The 24,993-nt window shown below is 42.0% G+C and overlaps 1 protein-coding gene across 2 annotated transcripts in view; it reads right to left on the reverse strand.

Moving 5' to 3' along the window:
• Positions 1 to 24,993, reverse strand: part of ZCCHC7 (zinc finger CCHC-type containing 7) — a 111,362-nt gene that overhangs the window by 22,154 nt on the left and 64,215 nt on the right. For both annotated transcript variants that reach the window (XM_010726270.3, XM_010726269.3), the window contains 4 exons: positions 22,724 to 22,767; positions 21,478 to 21,603; positions 19,658 to 19,828; positions 8,823 to 8,858 (listed from right to left, as the gene is read on the reverse strand). In XM_010726270.3, the coding sequence (XP_010724572.1) occupies positions 8,823 to 8,858; positions 19,658 to 19,828; positions 21,478 to 21,603; positions 22,724 to 22,767 (377 nt within the window). The remainder of the gene's footprint in view (positions 1 to 8,822; positions 8,859 to 19,657; positions 19,829 to 21,477; positions 21,604 to 22,723; positions 22,768 to 24,993) is intronic.

A 24,993-nucleotide genomic window follows, 5' to 3' on the forward strand; every position in this document is an offset into this window, starting at 1 on the left:
AATAAGGTCCAGTAACACCCCCCCCCCGCGTCGGTTCCTCCACCACCTGCATCAGAAAGTTGTCTTCAACGCACTGCAAGAACCGTCTGGACCGTGCGTGCCTGGCTATGTTGGTCGTCCAGCAAATATCTGGATAATTGAAGTCCCCCATAAGCACCAGTGCCTGGGAACGTGACACTACATCCAGTTGCTTATGGAAGGCCTCATCAGCCCCCTCATCCTGATCAGGGGGCCTGTATATGGCAGCCCTTCAGCAGACAGAGCAGCAAAGGTGCCTTGTTGAGCTGGAACTACATCAGACCGTAAGGCAAAATAAATCACGAATCTGCAAGTAACAGTTCATCCAAGTGCTGGAGCTAAAAAGAACAGCCAATGATGGCAGTGCAGTGGTTTGTTTCCACAGAGGGCTGAGACCAGCATACAGGTTACGAATGGTGCCCATTTGAGAGTTATGCTCATGGCCTTTGGATTCTGTCTGCTAAAGCTATGCATATCGTATTATCCAGGCAGACCACTGCTATGAGAATACATCAAGGAGTAAAACAGTACCCGGCTATGGTCACATCCATACCGGGCACATGGATTTACACAACACGTCATTTACACAGGCCTTTTGTTCTCCTGAATTCCTTCTATGACTGAGTTTCCAAAATACGAAAACAAAACCAGGGTAGTTCTGTCAGTAAGACAGTTTTTTTAATCATACGACAGGGCTTAACATGACGTTTTAATATTATTGATGTGATAGACTCTCTCAGAATTAAATTGCTTTTAGAGAATCCTAATCCGTAGATTATTAACATGATCAAGCATAACTTGAGAAAGTTACAGTCTGATGCGAGCTCTTAGCTGTCCCTAATATACAGATAATTGACAAGATGAGCTAGCAGTTCTGGCAGTGTACATGGGCAATTGCATACGCTTCTGCCACAGCAGAGCTAAACAGACAGTTGTTGCTAGACACCTGTGAGATCTTAAAACAGGAAGTGTTTGTATGGAACAGCTTCAGTGCTACTAACGCACGTAATTTACAAACAGCTACTGAGTGGAGATGTGTCAAGCAAAGTATTGGTCATCATTGTGATGTACGTGCAAACGCTGGGTATTTATGCTCCAGTGGGATGTTATTTTTCTTCTATTTTGCAATGCAAAAAGGTAGCAAAAATGCCTTTTATATTAACTACATAAAAGCATTGTTTCAATATATTTTAAAATATGTGACAGATCGCAGATAGTTGTTTGTTTCCTATGGAATTTTGAAGCGGACTGTGAGCTCTAACAAAACAGAAAAAACACCTTCACCCTTCGCAGGAATAAAGGGACTTTCATACAAATATTTACACACAAAATCCACTGCCAAAAAGGGGCATGGAAACATTGATTTATTTTTTTTTCCTCGAATAGAAGCGTATTTCTGAAACACACTGCAAATCTGATTCCATCATGAGAGCAGTTATTTTCATTATTCAGACAGCTGATCCTTCTAATACCTGAAATAACAGAAATTACTTAAAGGACTGCGTAAGTTCACCTTCTCAAACTGAAGAAAGTGAGATGAAAATGCTCACCAAATCCATTAGCTCTGAAGAAAAGATCAAGTCGATTCTTCCACTTAACAAAAGCGTGGTCTCGTATACGACAGGGAAGTATTTCAGCCGTGGTTCTTACCAAGTTTCCTGTTTAAGTAATTATGCAGGAATTCTGGTGTATCACATAAGTAACGCATGCTGGGCAAAGAAAGTGAGGGTGGTTTACAGATGAAGAATGGAGTAATTTCTGCCAACAAGTCAGCAGGGCTGGGCAGCGGCTCTCCCACCTCTACTCCAAACGTGGGCTCCTTTTACCACCAGAGCTGCTAGCACAGCGTTTGCAGAAGCTGTGTGCTGCATAAAGAACTTCCCAGGCAATCACAAATGTGTAAATGTATAGAGCTCTTAATTTAATTTTTTAATTTAATTCAAATTTTTCATTTCCAAACCTTCATCTTCTTTTCCTTTTCCCACTTAAAGGCAGGGTGAAGACAAACCAGTTTTGCTAAAAGCACAGTCCCTTATATTACTACAAAATGCATACCGAGATTAGGGACTCTCTGAAGGATGCCACTTACCAAACAGTTTGGCGAGGCTATTTGGAACCCCAAAATCAGAGAAATGGAAATGTCTGGGTTCAGTCAGGCAGGCTTTCCACTTCCCCAAATCCTAAACTGTTCCCGGGAATGCATTAAAATGCAGTTTCTGGTCAAGACGTAGTCAGCCCTTAACCCTCAATTTAGAAGCATCCTTTATTTTATTTCCTGGGGAGGCAGATGGGGAAGAGCACGAGAGAGATAAAATGTTAGAGAAAGCATGCCTGCTTAAATGATTAAGGTAAGTGACAGCTGATTACTGTGCTGCAGAGGATTATACAGCCCATCCAAAACAGCCTCTCAGGTCTGTGTAGGAGTATGGAATTCCTGAGAGTCATTTCAGCTTTCAGGACTGCTGTAGCAGAGCCAGATGCTGAGCTGGGTGACTCCCATGCCCCCTGTGGTATAAAAGCGATCAGTTAAGAACCTGAACTCTGCAAAAGGAAAGTACTAAAACTCTTCACCTCTTGCCCATGAAAGAAAATGGAAGTGCAAAGGTGTGTTTGTGTTTTGCAGGTAACCAGTCTGAAATTCCTAATTCATGTGAACCAATACCCACGTCTCCATTACTCAGCACTCCTGAGTAATCTCCTGAGTGCTGAGATGCCTAAGTTAAAAACCCAACATTATCCTGAAAAGAGAATTTCCAAGCAGTACTCTTTGTGGACACTGCAAGCACGTAGAAAGGTGATTTTCCTTTATTATTTCAAATACTGTTTTAAAATAAAAATGGGAGAGAACTCCGAGTAATGGATTTCCTGGCTGTAAGCTACTGAACAGCATTTGTGCTGGTTATTTCAGAATGTGAAATTCTTTTTTCATGTGTGCCATAAAAGCTGTCAGAAAGAATACTGGCTTTTGTAAAATTGGTTAGGGTTTTGTTTTGTTTTTGTTTTTTTTTTCCAAATTAAAATAATTTTCCTGACAACCTCAAGAATACCTGAAACTTGAAGGAGAAACAACAATGTTGGACAAGGTGTAAGTAACAAGGGACAAACAAAAGCAATATAAACTGAAATCCAAGATACTTTTCAGACAGCATGTCCGCCCGTCCCCAGTACACTCAGTCAGCAGAAAACTGTGAAGCATCTTTATTACGGAATGCCACTTGCCAAAGCTACAGTGCTAAGCTTTGAACAAAGCACACCTATGACTTAAAAACAAAATAATGTGCCAGCTGCTGTGAATGATCTTCCCTACTTTTCTCCTGGCAAAAAAGGACACCACAAATTCTCTGAAAATACAAAACCTTTCAGCACCCAAAACACCACAAAGTCACCTCTCCCTGTTGTGCCAAGTGAGGAGACGCCTCTGCCTTCCAGGTATTCCTGTTCTCCTCCCAGCAATTTGGGGCTGACTGCACTGCACATTATCCCACCGAATGGCTACCGACTGTTGACACACAAGAACCTACACTGTGCTTCCAAAATTAAAAAAAAACGCCACCACAACAATATCCACGGAGTAAACAAAGTTCTGTTTTTACAACAATCTGCAAGAATAACTTTTAAACGTCCCACACTAAGCTTGTCAAATTCTGAAATCCAGTGTATTTAACACAGACATGACAACCTAGCGGTCTGGCAGGCTCGTGTCATGCCAAGAGCAGAGCAGCTGGCACTGCAGCCATGCTCAGTGCCACACAGCAGCCTCATCCCTGTGCACGGCCCACTCAGGCTGAATCTCCTCCTGAAAATGCTCCTAAACCTGTTTTTCACCGGCGCAAAGCCCACAGAGCTCTCCTGCAAAGCAAATCTCTCAGGCTTAAATATCTCGGCCTGGAACGACATCTAAAATTTGCTGGAAGCCGCATGTAAAGGATACAGATTGACCGTGAGCAACACCGCTTACATTTTTATCTCAGAGGAAACGCAGCAGGCCACGGGGGGTTTTAATAATGGCACACAAAGAAACCCAAGCACAAAATTTAAACACAAAAGGTGCATTGTCCTTTCGTGACTTTTACACACAGAGGCCAAAACAGCCAATTCCAGCTTCACCTTCTTCAATTTAAGCGGATTAAACATAAGATTAACAAACTGTCAAAAAGCAAGTTAAATGATAGCTTCTGCGAGCCGAAAAATTCTGGTGTTTGTAAAACTCTGTTGGTGGCCATCTTGGTCTAGCAGCTTCCATCTGAGTGAGAGCAGCACAGGCAGGGGACAGGAAGGAGTCCTTCTGCTGAGTGGCACAGGGCAGAAAGGCGGGTGGAAATGGGCAGCCTTGTCAGGAAGAAAGCCCCATCCAAGCAAGGCATGTTTTTTAACATGGGTGTGTATACTGCGAAACACGTCGTAAACAAAGATCGGGCACTGCCCATTTCAGGCAGGAATTTCACTACTTCACATGCATTTGTTGAAAGCGATGCTAACACTTGCAGCATTACCTCCTGTTTGGTGATGGTGTCCCTGCTTTGCTCTGGAGCTGGCCTTGCTGTGCTCCCTCCTGCGTACCTTCAGCCCCTCTGAAGAAATGAAGCAGTGCAATGCGTGCAGCGGAGCCGTGCATTTCGCTTCATCTCCCCGGTGCTGCTATCAGCTGCCACCACACAGGAAGAGTTAGAGCTGCGCCTCAGCCAGGTGCACACCGTGCAGCCTCACACCCCCAGCAAAAGGCACTACAAACGTTCTCCCCTACATTTTCCAGCCACGTCAGCCATGAGGTGCCTGCCACGGATGCCAGCAGCCGGCCTGGCTGGTGCGAGCCCAAGGCCTCCGACGCCGGTGGACAGACACCGGGTGGAAACAAACTTCCCTTCGTGAAGTGAGACTCCAGCCGTGTTATCTCCAGATCCACTCCTTCCCACGCACCATCCGTGGTTAATACTTAATGTGGGACATGGCCGTCCCTCGACGGACGCGGCCTGCAGCAGGCCTGTCCATCCCGCATGCTCAGGGCTATGTAATGTAGAAGCTGTCATGAGAAACACACCTAGGCAAACAAATACCATCTTATATGCAGAGAGACACTTGTGTACCTTTTTTTCCTAAAGAACATGCTGCAAAATTGAACAGGGCAAATGATAATCGTAGGCACCTTGGCCTCAAGTATTTCCGCTACTTCTCTCCCTGAAAATACATGGTTACAAATTGGACTCCATTTGAGTACAGATCACTGAATGAATGCAACTGCCTTCACGGGTGAAACACAAAAGAGTGAGGGAATGAAAAAGAGCCAAACCTTCTGAGGGTGAAAAAGCACCCCAAAGCTCTGAGGATGTGGGAAAATGGGATGTGATGTGTGTTCTTGGAGCTAGGGCCATATTTCTCTGGGTTTGTGGAACAGTTACCATTTAGAAAGTCAAACCTAAGTTAAGTTTCGTAATAATCTACAACAGTTTGCTAAGAACTTCTAATGCCCTGCCTGTGAAAAAATTACACTTGCTATCATTTACCCTGCAGTAAGTCATGATCAAAACTGTTTCTTCTGGACCTGAAAATGAAGATCTTGCTGTTGTAATATGAATTGATAATAACCTCTTTGATAGACGTAGGCTGGTATCAAAACTGACCTATTTGATGAATAGAAATTTAAAATGTGTTTTGACAAATGCAATTTCCTTTTTCAGATGTAGGAGAAAGAGAGCAGACGTGGTGAGAGCGATTTGTAAAACTTCTCCGTCACCACCATAAGGAAGTTGTTAGATACTATTTTAAACTACAGCAGCAACTGGCTTGTTTTGCTGACTTTGTTTTTTACACAATAATTTCACTTCACAGAGCTGAAAGAAAAAGTTTAAAGAAAAGAACTTCATCCAGTCACAAAGTTTTGATTATCACAGAGCCTTTGGGTTTAAGCTTCAGTGAATGCAATATGATAATCTTTTCTTCTATCAGAAGGCAAATTAAAATATTCCACTTACGATCCTTTTTGCTATCTTAGCTGCTTGTAAGATTTCTTGCATTGCTAGTCTGCTTTGTTTAAAACAAGACATTTCTGCCCACATAACGTATTGTTTGTAATGTGCCAGAATTTGCCACGTGTAAACCAAAACCCACCACCATCCACACCAGCAGGATGGATTTACTGGATTTGCTATTTAGTCATTGTTCTAGTCAACCCACATTTGTGTGCAAGGGCTACAGTAAGTCAATAGATGGCAGTCCATCGCTTAGGAAAGAGCCAGATAATGAATAAAATCACCAAGAGCTCCACAAAAGAGAAAGGTGTAACACTGCGTGTTTTCAACAAGCATTCACAGTAATTAATTAAGAATACCTTACATAATGTAGAACATTTGGACAATTTTTGTAATGGCTCTTTTTTTAAGTAGCATTATGAAAGTAGTCTGTTATTGAAAACTGGAATACCTTGCTTTATTTGTGCATATATTTACCTGCACGTTTGACACCCCATTTACCAAAGTGTTACAATCTACCGGTTGTATCAATGACTGAAGCAAAGGAAAAGCTCGCTGTGACCTGTCTGCTTTTTAATAACCAGGCAGCCTACACAGCACAGTGGCAATGACAACACCACTTTTTAAAACTTGTGTTATTTCTCTTTTAACAGCTACCCTGTTTGCATCAAAGCATTTATTCTAAAGTAGGGAAATTAAAACAATGCCTACACTGAAATATTTATAAACTGATGAGAGTAAATATGAGAGTAGATATGAGAGTATCCACTTTTTAAAATTCTATTAAAATATACATTACATACATTATTATGTTACAGAAGTTTTAAGTCTTCCAAGAGCACTGTTTACATTTGTCCTGCTTTGGATGTAAAGAATATTTCAGTGCAAAAAAGCCGTGACTCATGCATTTAAACAATTCATGCAACGCCACTTCTTAAGGTACAACCTAATTTAAAAATATCATTCTGCTACACAGAGTTCAAAATTCCAGCCTTAATCTGACTGCCAATGCAACTTCAAGCGAGCGATAAAGAGTCTTTCCCATGCAAAAATTGTGAAGCGCACATTTTTTCCCAGATACCATAAATCTGGATTATATGCACATCATTAACAGTCCGCTGGAAAAGAAAAAAAATATTTATCAACAGCCATTGTCTGACTCCACTACTATTTATCTTTGTGTCTCCGTGTTTGACTGTATTTCAAAGCGTCTCTAAATAGTGCACAGACAGTGATAATAGTATTTAATAACACACTTGTATTCATAACTGCTCTGCCCTCCTACAAGAGCGTTTTGACAAATGTGGCTTTTACACAAGGTGAAGAACTCTGAACTCTTCCTACAAAATTCGCAGCTAAAATTTTCTACTTCAGCTGCTGCAAATGCGCCCACAGCAACAGCTTGGTCAGGTTTTAGTTGCTCCATGTCTTACAAAAATATTTTTGAGGTACTCAACGTCACTGGCTTTTTGAGGTACTGTCAATGTAGGAATAAAATAAAACTAAATCCTATACCTCACTAAAAAGAGAACTCACCACACCGCTGTACCTAACACACATATGTGATTTAAGACTTCAGGTACCTCACATGTTTCAGAAATCATTTTTACATGCATCCTTAGGAATAATTATGAAATAAAATGTTTACCTTCTGCCTTTAAACAATTTAAAAAATGCAAGCAGACTATTCAGCAAACGTTCCTTTTGCTCAACTCTTAACACACAGTATATCAGCTCCATCCACAATATGATTAAGTGCTCAGAGAGTGGAGAATTTCCAGTGTTTTAAAATCATTACATAGGAAAGACAAGCAAGAGGTTTTCAGCACAGCTCTTCTGTAATTGTTCAATTTACCAACTTTAGCAAAGCCAGAAAAAAATAGCATTTCGTTATTCTGAAGTGGTGGAGGCAGCAAATTATAAACCACATGCCCCATTTATTGCTCCTAAGAAAATATGCACATCAAATACCCCATAAGGAAAGGTGCAGGACAAACTTTTCTACTTGATCTTGAATGGGGAGTAGTGACTAATATGTATTACTGCTAAATAGATACGAGTTAGATCTGGATAGCAGTGGCAGCAAAGATTCAGATGAACAGGAGAAATTCTAATCTTTAAAGTCATTTTTTTTTTATATGACAATTTTGGAAATTAATGTATTAAAGATTTCTGATGCCAAACCATTAAATATTGTCTTAGCCAGATAATTTTTGTTCCCGGTTTAACTAACTAGCCAAATTAGTATGCATTTTGTTTTATTTTTATCTCTACTTTACATACAAGGAAAAACCTTAAGTAACGTATTGCTGTAGTTCAGAAAGTTTTATTTTCTTGCTTAAATTATTAAAGATCACCTAATGCATGCCAAAGAAGAAGCTACAGCTATATTCTTGGCAACAGCAAATGATTTACAAAAGTTCATAAAGTGTATGTCTCAAATACACTCTGGTTGAATTTTATTTAATTCCTTTAAGAAGAGATCTCTGTCATATTGTGAGTAATTGCTAGAAACTGGGATATCTGAGATGGGGGCATTGCTTTTGCTATGCACCTCAGCTTAGAATTCAACTCTCTTCAAATGTTTAAATGTAGTCATTGAGAGGACAGAATGCTGCAAGACACTCATTTAATGACTGCAGTACTAGAACAAAATCGTCAGCTCCAAAGATATTTAAAAAACACTGACAGTGTTTCATTGCATTTTTCAGTTCAAAAACTCTTCAGATGTTTATTATCTTCTTGCAGAAGATGCTTGTCTATATTTTCTGGTCAGCAGTTCACAGAAGAGTAAATAGGTTGGGTGTAGAAGAAAATAAAAAAGGTGTTTCTACTTACTGTTAGGTGATACTGCCTCCATATTTCTGGGCAAGCCTGGAAAATAAAAATATTGATCAGCTAGGAGCATGAAACAAGGTGCTTTACAGCCTGTTGGTTTTGGCATAACACAGTATCCACCGGTGTCGGTCACAGGAAAATAAGAAGCTTAACTGAAAGGGTCTGCATTTCAGCTTCAAAAACCTGGCTAGACAGTTTAATTGAATTTTACACTGGTTTAACACACTCCCTGCCATTGTCAGAAAGCCAGTAACAGTTTTCGCTCTCCCGTTCTTCTCTGAAGGCTGGAAGTTTGGGAGAGCAGCACGCTTTTAACTATAAGAAGCATAAATATCGTAAAGCAAACAGAAATGAATTAAAATTCTAAATTTACTGCCCTATTAAATTTATAGAGTGCTGTGGAAATAAAATCACAAGCTACCTTCTTTTCATGGAGAAATGGAAATATTTTAGTATTTTCGTACAAATCCTTATCCTAATCAAAATATAATTGTTACACATAATAATCTTCAGCAGCCTAATGTCAGATGGGTTGTAAACAAGAAGCATGGCAGATTGCTTTCATGTTTCAATTTTTGCAATGGCTTGCTTGCTCCTTCTCCTCCTTTTTTCACAACTTGCCAGCCTTGCAAACAAACTTGTAGGGGCAGCCCATTGTAGAAATTTTTACAGAGCAGATTTGCAACCACAGCAATTACACAATAGACCTCAGGAATACGTGAAGGAAAGGAAAGAGGAAAACGTGCACCCAGCAAAACAAGGACGTGTTAACGATCAGCGAAGCTGGGGGGTAATTTCTGCAAGGCTCTGAACGCTGTTACAAAATTGTGCTTATTTCTGTCTTCCTATCCTCGCCACGAGCACATGCAGAACAGTGGCACTTTGTTCTGAAGCAGTTCAGTTCTTCAGGGGCGCGTACACAGCTACTTCAATGGAGGTCTTCTGCTTTTGTTTAAGACGCTCACGCTTCTATTAAAACAACTTCTTAATCACTTGAACAATTACCAATCTGGTTTGCCACTCTCAATTTTCAGAATTTTAAGGAGAAACCTCAGTTACTCCGTGGCTTCAACATAAATGCTGCAGCTCTGTTTTCAAACACTGAAGTCTCTCGGCTGCTTGCAAATCGGTACTAACAACATTTACTCAGATTCTGATTAATTTTTTCTCACGTCTCAACTCCTGCCTTCTTTTATTCTGATGGAGAATGCTAATAAAAAAAAAATAAAAATCCAACACACCACGATCAATATTAACCACCGAATCTCTCAAAAAATAACCCAAGTTTTTCGCAGTCACCCCATGGTACATTCAGTAAGTTTTTCCCACATGTGATGGAAATTATATTATTTATTATTCATTCTGTGAGTAACACAATTTTCTGGAGAAAAACCTACAATCTGTTCTTTGTAATGGTTCGATATTTCGCATCTTACTCGAACAGCGCGTGCAAATATTTGAGCCTCACGTTAATATTTCTACAAAGGAAATGTGTGAAGTACCTCACTTTTCTAAGAGAGGAAAGCAGTGCCACGAGTGACAGGTCGAACAAACTCGAGCTGCTTCCAAATGCAAACAAAAGGGCTTTCCTCCCTGCACGGGGCTTTGAGATGCAATATATAAACATTCCCTACTTCATAAAAAAAGGAACGTATCAAAGATATTGCCTTCCTCCTCAAAACTACCGAAGGCCCCAGCCAGGCACAAGGCTGCTACTCGATTTAGCACAGGGGTAGCAGGCAGTTATTTATACATTAGTTCTGGGTAGTTTTCGATTACCACAGTGTCCCCAGACTAATATGGTTGAAAAATCGCAATCAAGGAGGTGTCACACGCTGGCAAAATGCCACTCTGTGATATGACCTTTACTTATGCAGCAGCTATTTAATAATAGAAAATATTAGTTACTTTTTTGAATATATATATATATGTATGTGTTTGGTTTTTTTGTTTTTTCTCTTGGACACAAAGATGTGGTTTATACTGAAAATCTGAAACTCAGAGTGGGAAACAACAATTGGCACAGCTCTTAACAAATCCCAGCCATTGAGCCGTGATACCAAGAGGTGAGTTTTATTATTGCTGAGCATGTTGGGGGCTGCGGGAAAACTTAAGGAAGGTAAGGGGAAATTGGCCAGGCCTATTTCTTCATGCAGATGGTGATTCAGTATAATACTTTTCATCATCAGAACGATCACTTAGGAAACATAAGAAGCAGAATACAATAGACCAAACCAGATGCTAGACAACAGCCTCTTAAAAGCAATGCTTTTAACCGGGAGTCTTATTACCTCGAAGTTATTGTCTGCATCTTTCCTCACAGAATGACAAAAAATATGTCATTAGGAATTACTGCTGAATACTGAAATGGAACAACACGGTTTGCTATGGGAGAGATCACTAACACAACAGCCAAAGCTGTGATTTATTTAGAAGTACCTAACCACAAATGGCCCTCATATAATGAGGAGCCCTCTCAGTACACAAGTACGCTGGCAGCAAGATGTGCTACACCGAAATAAGATTGCATTTATTTCCTGCCCCAGCCATCTGAGCACGCCAGCGCTGCGATGCAGGAGCACAAGAGGTGACCACTGCTAAAAGCAGTGCAGCGCTTTGCGGCTGCAGAAAGCACTCCCAGCACAGGCTGCAGCACGTCCAGCTCCGTCCGGGCGCTTCGCCCGCGCAACTTCAGCACGACAGGTCCCTCAGAAATAACGCCGTTTCTGCCGCACGCACGCTCGGTTTGCTCGGAGCGGTTATTTTTCGTACCGAAGACGAAGCAGCCCGGCGTGCCACACCAGACGGATCAGGACGAGATACTCCGCGCGTTTTGACCCATATTGGATTTTATCAGGTGCTAATTATTGTTTTACCAGAACAACGGCTTAATGCATCTGTTGTTTAATTCCCACTTCCCTATTCTCAAATGTGAACATCAAAGAAAATAAAACACTCAATCTGAAACAGCCCCTGACAGCAGCCCAGGACTCGAGTGCTCAATAGACGAGGCCCTTGCCACCAGTTCTCATATTTCCACAACAGTGAGCAAACACAAAACCGGCGCTCAGCGGCCTTTCCTCCTTTCCGCTCCCTCGGCCCGCCGCCGGCCGGCCGCAGGACGCGGCTCTGCTGGGAGCGCCGCGCGGGAAGGATTAGCCTCACTAACACGGCGGCGTCTGCAAATGCTGAGAGAAACCCCAGCACTGTATTTGGCGTATGAATAACCAAAATGCACGCGCTGACAGGAGACCGGGACGGGCCTATGGCTCCCCGGGAGAAAATGTAGCTGTGATGAGTGACAGGGCTTTCAGGAAATATGTTCACAATCACAGACAGTGAAGGCCATGACCTAGATCGTTTAAGAGCTTGTCTTGTCAAATTATCAAAAGCTTCTTCCTCTCTGAATAAAGAGTGACATAAGTGAGTGTCAGAAAGCTGCAGGCTGACAAGCCAAGCATACAATAACAGCATGCACGTCACATACTTGCCGAACACCGCCACGGCTAGCGGCAAATCTTAATGAGAGCGCGCCTGGCCCAGGAGACTTGGGTCCCTGCTGGCACAGCTACTCATCTCACAAAAATCCTTCAGCTCCGAGTCAGTTATGGTCTGACACGACGACTACAATTACTAAACACAACTTTTTAACAGAATCCTCTGGTGCTTTGTCAAAGCGGCGGCTGCGAGGAGCTGCCCCGCTGCAAGCGACCACAATAAGACAAAAGATTTGCCAAAACACACACTTTTCATCGCCTCCGCATGGGAGACGCCGCGGAAAACACACAAAGCGTCGCTGCAGAAATGCTCCTGCGCAAACAGATGTCGGGGCCCCTTCCCCACGAGCTGCGCCGTGCCAACACCGCTCCCACCGCCGCCGGGATTGAGGTGTTTGACTGCGGGGATTACCGACTCACAGCACTGTTTGCTTACTCTTACAATTAGACTGAAATTGACTTGGGGCAGGCGTGGAAATAAGGGAGCGCTGCTGGCGGAGTGAGATCGCGAGGAAAAAAAAAGCCAGAAGAGCTGCTTTCTCCCAGGATGCCCCGTGGATGGGTGAAGGCGGAGGCTATGCAGCACCGGCAGCGCCAGCCACGCCAACACACAACTGCCCTGCCAGCACCCAACACCTCCAGCCTGCAGAGCCATGTCCAGCACTGCCAGAGATGGCACAGCTCTGCTGGCAAGCACCAGCGCGCTCTTCAGTAGCAACAAGGGCACAAGGGAAGCTGAGAGAAAGACTCTGACCATGTCTAAACAGCCAGAAAAGGCCATTTCAGGCAGGATAAATGGGTAGGCTGCCAGCAGCCTGGCTTTTGGGAAAGGTGCGTCTGTAGCGTGCATAAAGAAATGCAGCCAGATCATAGAATGGCTTGGGTGGAAGGGGCGTTAAAGCTTATCTGGTTCCAACCCTCTGTCATAGGCCTTTTGGCACCAGATCGGGCTGCCCAGGGCCCCATCCATCCTGGCCTTGAGTGCCTCAGTGATGGAGCACCGCAGTTTCTCTGGGCAGTGGTGCCAGGGCCTCACCACCCTCTGAGCAAAGAATTTCCCCCTAACATCTAACCTAAATTCCCGCTCCTTTACTTTAAAGCCATTCCTCCATGTCCTGAAGGTGTTATTAGACGGTGTAAAAAGCTGCTCCCCTTCCTGCTTATAAACTCACTTCAAGGACTGGAAGGCCACAATCAGGCCTCCCCAGATATAGCACAACTGAAGAAGGCAGGAGGTCTGGGCACTTCTGATGGCCAGTTCCAAGGGTGAGGAGTTCAGGCAGCTCATTGTTTATCTGCGCACTTGTTCTTCTTAAGAGTAAGTGGAAACACTGTTCTGCCTATGCTTTTTGCCTCCTTTCTGCTTTGTCATCCTCTTTAGGAAGTCCTTTTCTCACCCACAGAGCAGACGGATGAGCACAAGCCTCATGACATCCATCAGAAATACCACCAAAACTTGCAGAACAGACTGGATTTCCAGTATATGCGTGTACAAGCCTAACTACATAGAAACATGTATACACATACACAGCATATGAATATACACATGTGGCTGTACACAAAGCTATGCAAGACAGGTAGCAGTACTTAACAAGGGAGATATGCATCCTCCTAGGGGAGCAGCATAATGCCAAACAGAGCAGCACGTGGAACTTTTAAACTGCTCAGCTACACATTTTTCACGTAGCTACATGCCCTCCCTGATGAAAGCACATCAGGTTCAGCTGCTTCCAGTACAACTCTGCATCGGTGTCCATACAGTCTCAGAGTTGCTTCAGGGAAAGTAAGTGCCCTAGTGGCTAATAAATGTATTAGCCTGAAATTGTTCTAAATAACTTTGAACATTTTCAAGTCTGACTAAGTGGACTACCTTAAGTTGCCTCAAGTTCACTGCTTGAGAAAAGCACGATGGTGAAGAGTCACTCTGAAACAGTGTGCATGACAGCTTGTTCTGCATCCTTCGTGTCATAGTACAAGTGAGTGGCCTTTCTGGGAAAGACAAATTTTAACTTTTTTGGGTTGTCTGCAGGAATGATGAGCTCACTCAGCCACACGCATAGAGCAGAACTTGTGTTCTGACCTCTGCTTCTGTGGGCAGCAGAAACATCAAAACTGGAAGGCTGATACAAAACAGCTGCAGTAACTGGGCTTTGTAAAACACTTTCAGCTTTTTGATAAAGCTCCATGGAGAGTTCTCACAACTCCTTAAAGAATGTAATTAGCAGAGGCTGTATACATATACATCTCTTATCACGATCAGTTTGCAGCATGAAAAGAGCAGAGGCTACCAGCCCACGGTCTGAACTGTTAGCTGATGCCTCATGATGCTTGAAGTTGAGGCGAGCGTGCCTCCTTTCCCTTGTATCTACACCCAGATGTTTTCATCGCAGTGACTTTCCAAGCTAGATAAAGTTTCTGTGTGTTCAGTCAATAACCTTCCAAGGGTTTCTCTCTCACCAACTGGCTCAGCCTCCTGTCCTGCCTCAGCAGACTTTGTGCATCTATTGCATCTCTTGGTAAGGATCCTCACCTCAATGGTCTCGCACCTCATTCTGCCTCTTCTGCACCCAACTCCCCCTGCTTTCATTAGATGCTCTCTAATGACTCTTCTGAGATCAGCAATGAACAACTGATCCCTTATCACTGCCTCCAGTCACAGAGGCTTTCGTAGATCTTTACAGATCCTTCTCTCTGTTGTCTGTCTCTCAGGACGAAGAGGTAGCTGAGCTGAAGGATGCAGAAGAAAAGGGCCGTAACATCTACTTCTCCACTGCTTTCCAGATGATTCCTAATATTTCACCTGCTGTTTTCCACAGCTTCTGAGCAATGAAGTGATTTTTTTTTTTTTTTTAAATCATATCTTGTATCTCTAAAATTAAATCCTGAATGGTAATGGTAAGTTCAGAGCTCATTTCTTCCTATGTAAATCTGCAGTTACTTTTTTCCCAGGCATTTTACATTACGTTTAGTGCTACTAAAATTCATCCAACATTTTATTGTGCCCTCCCTGCTTTTACTACAGTTCTTGTGCAGCTCTTCACACTTAGCTCATATCATTGACACAATAAATTCAGTCGTCTTCGCAAATACTGTCACTCTTTTGTTGACGCTTTTTCCACATCACACTTGCATCTCCTACTTTTATCCTCTTGATCCATGCCTGTTTTGTTTCCTTAAAAGCTTTTGGTCAGAAACTTTGTCAAATGGATTCTTGAACTTGCAGACTACGTTAACTGAATCATGTTTACACAAACGCTTCTTGACTTTGTCCTGTGAAGAATCCAGAGATTTCTAAGAAGCAGGATTTTCTTTACAAAAGCCATCATGAATTGCACACATAAATCATATTTATATGCCCATCCCAACACTTGATTTGTCATTACAGCTTCTGTTAATTTGCCCGGTGCACACATTAGGCTTGTCCAACTCTTTCTGGGACCTGTTCTAAAAAACTGCCACTGTATTTCACTTCTTGACCATCTGTTGGTCATACAGGCTTCTTGTCTTGACTTAAAGAAACACCCATGGGGCTGAGCCCAGCGCTGACCTGAGGCATCCCGCGCTGAGGGCACAGGATTGGTGCTGGTGCCACTCAGTGCAGGGTAACAAGTCCCCAGGTGCCACATCTCCACAGACTCCTGCAGACCCATCTCCATTGAATAGCTTTATGTTTAAGCATAAACGTGTGTTTAATTTGCCTCAAGGGGGTCCAATAAAAATTCCCCAACGTTGCATTTCTAACTGCTTAGCAGAAAGTGCTTGTAGAAATATACCCTTTGTCTTCTTTAAAGGAATAGTACTGTAAACATTGGCTATAAGCAGAGGTACAGCTAGAAGAGCATGAGCAAACTTAAATTTATAACATCCAAATACAAAAAGAAATAGCACTGGGCATACGGTTTGGCATCTATCAAACACACTTAACATTGCCTGCATACCCCAAAAACTGCTGTATGTGGTAAGCCTGTGACAAACACTCCATTTTCTTTCTTTAGCTTCTTACATCTGCTGCATTAACAAGTGACCTTCAGGAGGAGGATGGATACACGAACAATGCAATTCACAGTCCATCTCATCTTTGTCTAGTAATGACACTCAGATAGCTCTTCACAGAAAGCTTCCATGTTTGACTGGCAAGCTAAAGGGTCAAACGTGGGTCCTTCTCGTATTTTTGTGTACAAATTGTACAAATTGCTTTTTCTTTTTTTTTTTTTGTAGGAACAGTATAGAGCAGAAAAGGCTAATTAACATGTATCAGGACTGAATTTGTGGGACAACCAAAACCATAATACTGCATGAGGTAAAAAAGACAGAGACATGCTTAAATTTCATCTAAGTATTTTCATCTATGTTTTATTTCACAGTAGTTCATATCAGACAAAAAGGCCTTCAGACTACATCCGTCTTATCAGTCTGTGCAGCATAACCACCACTGCTACTGAGAACACACAGTCAAGTTAAAGAATAAACACCACGTTTTTTACCTGTATTTTTGAGCTCAGAGGAGAAATCTTCACATTACAGTCACAGCTAAAGCTCCTACTAAACTGAACTGTCACCTACTAAAAAGTACCATAGAATCAGAATGATTTGGTGGAAGGGACCCTTAAGATCACCCAGTTCCAGCCCCCTGCTGCAGGCAGGGACACCTCCCTGCAGACCAGGTTGTTCACAGCCCCATCCAGCCTGGCCTTGAGAGCTTCCAGGGAGGGGGCATCCACAGCATCACTGGGCAACCTGTGCCAGTGCATTGCCACCCCCACAGTAAAGAGTTTTAAGAAACCTTCATGTGGTTTGTATTTTTTAAATATATTTCAGCACTATTTATGTACATATATGAGAAGTACACACATTTAAAAGCTGTGAAGAACTAGTATCACTTAATTTCATGAAGTGACGATATCACTGTAACACAATTCTGCCTTAATTCTCCACATCTTTCATGTTACACATGGAAGTGAGCCGTGAAAGCCTTCCTTGTTTTACCAGTCCCTTTTACTCTTTTACCAATCTTCCCATTGCTACAGGACCGAATGCTTTCTTGCCAGTATCACAGAATACTTTTCAGTAACAGTTTCTTTCACGTTTGGAACATTCTTGCCAAAACAGCTTACCCAGCACTGAAAATTCACATTGTTTATCCAGAAAGGAGAAATTTAAAACACTGTCATGCCCAGCTTTGAAATACTCCGTGCTTACTAAAAGAAAGGTTGCTGGTTTGTGAATACCCTATGTTGCTGTAAAAAATTCTGCTTTACATATATATGTTTAACATACATTTCTCTGTCTTTATGCACATGCAGAATCTGAAATATTGAGACAAGCTTTTACTTGGCTCCATGACAGCCAAACAGCAATGTTCAGTGATGACGTTCAAAATCTCTAGATTTCTTTCAGGACAAGCAGTAGTGAATGCATGATGTCATGTTTCTTACAACCAGGATTCCTGACTTCTGTAGAGCTGATCACCACTTACTGTATGGTACCAAACAACTTTCATGGGCAGTTAGCAGCAGCTTCGGGCAGACAGTCAATAATAAACGTTTCCTTCTTTCAAAATGTATTCAGAAGAATGTTTCTAAGAAAAGAGATTTCACACTGAAAAACGTTCTTCTGTAACCACAGATTAAAATAGTAAAAGCTTTGAGGAGAAGGTCTCTCCCAAATGAAAGCAGATGTCCATGACTTCACACCTCACATCTACTGCATAGAGAATACACTTTTTTTGAATGGCCTTTAATACACCTCAGTACACTTTGGATATTTCAACTTTTTTTAACACTTCCTGTTTTTGTGCTGAAGTTATTCATTTATCCAAGACAAGTCTGAGTGCTCAGTAAAAAATAACAATAGTAAAACGCATGTGTTTCATGGGGTTCCACCTCTTTACAAAATAAATGAGACCCTCTTTCTCCCCTTTTGCTGCTCAACTTGAAACAAACAGTCAGATACCTGGTGGGAAAGAAAGCTGAAGACTCAATCTTGTAATAAGCGTCTCACAGACACACGAAAGGAGCATTTCCATATTCCCAGTCAACAAAACCATTATCACTGTGAGTACAGATGCAAGCTTTTCTTTTTTTTTTTTAATATAAAATATGAAGATTGTCATTTGGACTACGTACTTTTTTCCCTTATTTTGACATAGAAGTAGTGCAGTACAATGTGAACAAGGAAGTACCACAAGTGGTTACAGGACCAGGGTGTCCACTCAGTCTGCAGAAGCTTTCCTGGCCTAGAAGGAACTGCTGGGTTTTGAATGATAGTAGTGAAGCAGGAGAACATCAACGTGGTTCTTGTGGGCTTAAAACAAGTATCAGTAGATCCCAGACATCAGATGTTTCAGCTGCTCCACTACTTCATGAATGCTCATACTTCATGAACACATATGATGGGCCTGCTCACAGGGATATGGAATTGGAGAAATAATTGATTTCATCATTATCTTTCATCTTGCATGTTCAAAAATAAGGCAGAACTCGACCAACAAACAGGAACAAACTAAGCCGAGGCCCATAATTGTGGTTGCAGACATGCTTCTCTGCAAGCTACCGTCAGATGAAATTGTTAATCATCTCTACTTACCTAAGGGAAAAACATACCGCTTCCATTCCATTTGTAAAGCACATTTGCAATGTAAAATGCAACAATCACAAATGCCAAACCCACTTAGACACTACTTTCAGCTTCTAATATTTTTCTTTGGTGCATGCGTAATCATGGTAAGGAGTCATTTGAAACTCCTAGAGCAAAAGGGCTACTCTGTACCTTTTTCTAATGTGCTTACAGCACGCCACGTCTTCTGATTTCAACCTCCCTGCACTTTTTCTTCCACAAAAATGAGAAATATTCTATTCTTTACCATCTGCTGTTATTTGTAATTATGTTATTATAGTGGTTCTCCTTGCACATGCAAACACAGTAAAAGTTAATTTATCACATGTAATTTCCAGCATCTTTCTCCAGATTTTTTTAACCAGCACACTGAAACTGTTGCAACTGCATTTGCTAGGTTTTAAAGTCCTTTTTACTAAGAGCAATGAGTACTACAAAACTGTACCAATCGACATTTTTCATCACCCCAACTAAACTGGACAAAATCAAACTACATTAAACTAAATATCAAGTGCTTACAGCTCTCTGGTCTGTTTTCTTTGGACCACTTTTCATGTAAGTAACTACAACATTTCCACATGTTCATACAGATATGCACTCGATCAAACGAAAGCTAATCTGAAATGACAGTGGTTCTTGTAAACTTCAATTTTTGACAGATAAAAAAACAATTGTGAATGTTGTTTTTGTTTGTTTTGTTTTTCTGTCATGGACAGTACTCACATCAGCATAATGCCCCTTCATATCACAGCGGCCGCAGTGCTTATTCCAGTAGGATTTCTCAGGACATTCCCTGAAATAGTGGCCAGGCAAACAGCAGTTCAAACAAAACCGTGCTGGACAAGTGTTCTGTAGATGACCTCTTTCTGCACACAGGCAACAAGGGGGAGTCTTCTAAGGAGAAATACGAAAAGAAGTATGTTAAGAGAGTACATTTCAAAAGATTACAGAAAGCAAAACAAAACATCACAAGAGGAAATAAAGAAGAAAACATGCTAAATGAATGCCTGCCACCTACTAGGAACTGCAGACATCCTATGTTTCATTTAGAAACTGCAGTAAAGGTAGACTAGAAAGAGAGTAAAAGTTCAACTTCTGACTGCATAAATCCTCTGTATTCTCTTGATTTTGACTTTGCACCACAAGCACTTGTCAAATTCTCCTGTAAGTAGTGGTCAGTACTCTCTATGAGCACTTGTTTTTTAGGAAATCTCTCAAAAGCTGAAAAGCAGAAGTATATCATGGGAACATCACACCAACATACTGGCATAGTTTGTAAACGTGCTCTGTCATATCAACCTCTACACTGGGTATGGATGGAGATACTCTTCTTCATGTCTGCCCATATGGAGATGCCTTTTAGCCTGCTGAAAAACAGTGCAGATAGCACACCCATGTTCACCTACTGCTGAACAACACTTGCATGACCTCACAGACCTCTCAGCTTCCACTCTGACCTGCAGCCAACAGACTGGGTGCACACGGGGAAGAGGTTGTCAGGAGACACAGCCAGGAATGCTGGACCAAGGAGACACCCCATACCACAGGACATCATGCTCCACAATAAAATGGGGGTAAGGGAGGTTTTCCAAAGTGGAAGCTGCTTTTGTATCACTTGTTTTTGTTTTTTTACCTACCGCTATTGAACTGTCTTCATCTCAAGCCAACATCTTTTTGTGCTTTTGCCTTTTTAGTGCTCTCTACCAGTATGGTTGACTGAGTGGCTGGGTGGGACTGAGCTGCTGGCCAGCTTAGCCCCGTGCTTTGTAATTCAAACAGAAACACAGATGCCCTCACAAACTGGCAAACATAAAAAAGGTACTTGGGACTAACGCTGTATCTGTTTAAAACCATTTTTCCCAGTGATTGAGTGCATCTTCACTCCACGAGCTTACATTTCAACTGCACGAGATGTAGGCACAGGACACACGCTTTAAAGCAATTTGCTTGATACTAACGTGCAAGGTTGCAGTGCAGGTAGTAGCCTCAAGGACTGAGGGGTGGATTTTTTCAGGCTTTGTTGCAGGGACTGATAAATCCAGGCCCTCATGCAGCTGCCACCATTTCTTCACAACACAGTGACCAATTTTTAAATCTCCATCTCCTCTAACTCATGGAGAATCAGAAATTTCCAAGTATTTGGCATCTATCCAAGCTTCTTAAAGCAACTTCATGTTCCTCATATCTCTATAAGGTTACCTGCATTGCGGTGCATCATACAGGAATCTGCTCTCATCCATTTACGACAGGTGATTTTTGGAGTCCATAATGCTATCCTTCTTGAACATAAATTTTAAAAATATTTGATATCTTAAAACTAGTCTTACACCACAAAAAAGATACACCTACACTGTTACTCTCTTTTTAACCTGCTTATACTTACAGATTTCTTTATAAAAGCAACGACCTCCTCAGAACAGACGGTTAATTTCATACAGTAAACCGATCTTGTGCAAGCTTCCTTTCAACCCCAAGCCCCCGAAACAAAATTCTTAACAGCAAGTAGGAAAATAAAACAGCTGAATCTGCAGCATTGCGTTTACCTTTGGAACAGGACAGTTTTTGGACAAATGCCCTGGTCTACCACAGTTTCTGCAGGTAACGTTTTTGTCGGCTGTGTAGTACCGAACGTTTGTGCGCCTCACACTCGCGTAGTTACAGATCTGTGCCTGCAGAGAAAAAAAGAGAAAAGCACATTTATCATTTAAACCGCTCATGGTTTGCTAGAAATGCGTAAAAGTCATTGCTGGCAGCATTCGGCTAGCAATCTAACATCAGCAGAATTTACACATCTGGAGTTGAACTGGACAATTCTGTTCTAGACAGAGTGGCACTGTCTGGCTCAAAGTTTCAGTTCAGGACATGATTTTTTCACTGTTTAAAACTACAGTCATGAAATTTTGCTTTCTCTCGGTCAGCTGAAACTCTTCTACTCACTGTGCAATTTCTTGTCGAACTGGAATTTTTATCAGAATGCAAATTTAATTAATAGTAATGGCAAATTCAAGTCACAAGTTCTCTGGAACACACTGAGGGAAACTTGGACAAAGTACAATACCATGCAAGTTTAGAAAACCTGCAATTGTAAAGGAATTTTTTTTAAAAGAAAAAGGTATTTAACAACCCTGAATTAGCACTGTGGACAAGCAAATCACAGAAGTACAAAAACATGAGTTCTCTTATGAGAAAAGCGTTGTTAATGTCACCTTCAGGCAACCTGCCTGGGTAGGAGTGTTGGTCAGGTGGCTTCCTGCGGTCTTTTCTGACCTCTATCGTTCTGTGCATGCATGACATAAACTGTAACAGAACTTGGAAAGAGAAATCAGAAGGAGATGGACATCCTAGCTGAAGCTTACTCTCCCTGGGTGTCAGGGAACGCTCGACAAATGCTTCAAGTTACAGCCTAATAGCATTAATGGCTGAGCTGAGCCCTTCCTCAGGAACTGCAGGATGACCAACCACCCACAAGAGACTTTTGGTGCCACAGTGGGAGTAAGGATTGAGCTGTCATAAAACAATTACTTCGAAGAGACTGGGAAGGAAGAACGGAGTTTCTCATTGCTGAGGAGCTCCTGTCCTTTCTTCTCTCCCACCACTAATTCTCTGCCTTCCCTAACAAGGGAACGTCCTCTGATGAACAACTGCTCGGGTTAACCTGCCAATGGAAGGACATTCTTAAGGCTTCCATGCAAAAATCACAGATGGATTTTCCAGTCCTGCTTATCTTGGTCAGCTTGTTAGTAAGATAACAAAGATACAAACATGGAACAATTTGGTTGTCTGTGTTACCTCTAGGTCTTTATTACTGATGGACCAGTCCACATCAGCGTCTCCTGGAAAACAGAAATACAGTGAATTATACTTAACTTACGGATATTTTTTTGCAGTATATTCAGATTATGATTACTGATGTTACTGAAATTGGAAATAGATTCTGAATGTACCAAACAGAGAAACTTCTATTTCCAGGAAAGGAATGCTATCAACCTGCTTGTCAGCAAATCTGATCCACCTTAAAATCAGGATATGCTCCACTACCAGTTGGACCGTATCTGATGCTACCCTCTTTCATCCTTTCATCTCCAGGGTATAGATTTAAGCAAGTTTCAATTTGTTCAGATGTAAGGAATCCAGAGCTGACTGCAGAGCTCTGGAGGGCAGCTGAAGTACTTGGGTTGCCCGAGCGGGAGCATACAGAACACCAAGTTAACACACAGCCCAGATCTACCTTTCTTCCTTGTGAATTCAAAAATCCTATGTCTTCAGCACGGCTTTTGAAGGCCACACACCAAAATGACTTTATGCATAACCACGGCAACTAAGGCTAATCTAAGTAACTCTGTTTCAGAACAGGGTCTGGTAAGGTGCAATAAATAAGAACAGCGCACTCAACGAACAGCTATCACACCATGACCTTCTGACACACAGGTCTGGGACTGGAGGAAGGAAAAACGAAAAATCAAAAGGAAATAAAGGGCAAGGGAAAAAAAAACAACAAAACCCTGAAAGAACAGGGATGCAGTAAGAGCTGTTTCAAAATTCTGCACGTCAATGTGTTTACTTCTCTCTCTGTGCAAAGACGGCTGAACACCGCAGTATCTTTCTTAGCATCACAGAGGATTCATGTCAGCAGAATAGCCTGCTTTGCCTATACTTTCACAGTAGGTGTTACAACCTGTGTGTGAGTAAATCCCACGTGCCTGCAGGCTTTCTAACGCCAAGTGTTCTGTCCTCTGCCGACAAATGAAATCTGAAACATCTCTACGTGTTATTAAAACATCAGGACTTACATCAACAATTACAATTATTAGGAAAAAAAAAACACTACAGATTTATCTAATTCTGATTATATTCTTCATTTCCAGTAAAAGATGGGTGACTAGCAACTAAAGTCATACCATATGCAGTATCACCCGTAACTGTTTAACACAGTGGAAAGCGCAGCCACGACAGCAGAGCAGCAAGGTGGTCCCAGGCTGCAGCGAGCGAGGATTCACTCACACGCAACAGCTATGGGCACAGAAATTAAGAAAAGAAGCTGCTTGCCTTCAGAAGGCCTCAGAAGGTCCGCGGGGATCCCCAGTGAGGTTCCTCACCTCCACTGCCCGCCCTTCAGTGAGGGCTGGGAAGGGGTGGATCCTGGCTCCAGCCCTTCTGGCCACTCAGGTACAGTACATTGCACTGCATGCACCTGAGTCCCCTGGGCTGGCCCTGCCTTCCTACTAAGTGCTCCATCACTGCTTCAAGCTTTACTACACCTGCAAATTAAAAAAAGTCAATAAATTCAGCTGAAGCACAAAGCCCAGTACCCAGACACAAGGTATGTCCCTAGAACATGCTTTAGAATTACACCTGTTTGCTGCTCTGCTTCATCCAAAGTCAGGGCTAGCTGTATCTGACCTACTCTCAGCAATGCCCTAGAATATGTACTTTTTCCACCAATGCCAGCAATCCCAACAAGCATCACACAGACATTAACAGTGACTTCACTGGCCTATCTGCAAAGCAATTGGAGTGGTACATTATATTTAAGTACGTTTAAGTCATAGCATGGATAGCAACTGGCAAAGCAAAAACTGCAATGCAAGATCCAAACGATTCACTCAAGCATCATTCAGGATAGAAAAGATCAGCATAACAAAAGGTGGTATCACCCATCTAGGCCTGGAGACTGCTTCTTCCAGGCTGCCTGGGTTCCAGCAGGGGATGTGAGGGATAGAGCTGTGTAGGATCTCCCTAAAGGAAGCTGTTCATGGTATACCCAAAGGAAAATTTGGCCTTTTGGTGCCTAGTCATTAAAAGTAAAGAAGCACACTTACTGATATATTTCAGCGCGTTATTTATTACTTGGAAGCCTATTAAGAAAATTCATTCATAAAGAAAAAGATATTTGTAATTCAAATGAGTCCTGTGAATGCCACATTTCACAGAAAGGCATATGCAGGATGGTTGACAGGCTACAGATCAAAATTACCAGCAAATTAACTCCCGTTAATCATCAGACACGTCCTTTCTAAGAACAAACAACCAAGTTTCATTTCTGTGCTGTCAAAACCCCC

The sequence above is a fragment of the Meleagris gallopavo genome, chromosome Z (genome assembly GCF_000146605.3).
Source record: "Meleagris gallopavo isolate NT-WF06-2002-E0010 breed Aviagen turkey brand Nicholas breeding stock chromosome Z, Turkey_5.1, whole genome shotgun sequence".
NCBI classification, from domain to species: domain Eukaryota; kingdom Metazoa; phylum Chordata; class Aves; order Galliformes; family Phasianidae; genus Meleagris; species Meleagris gallopavo.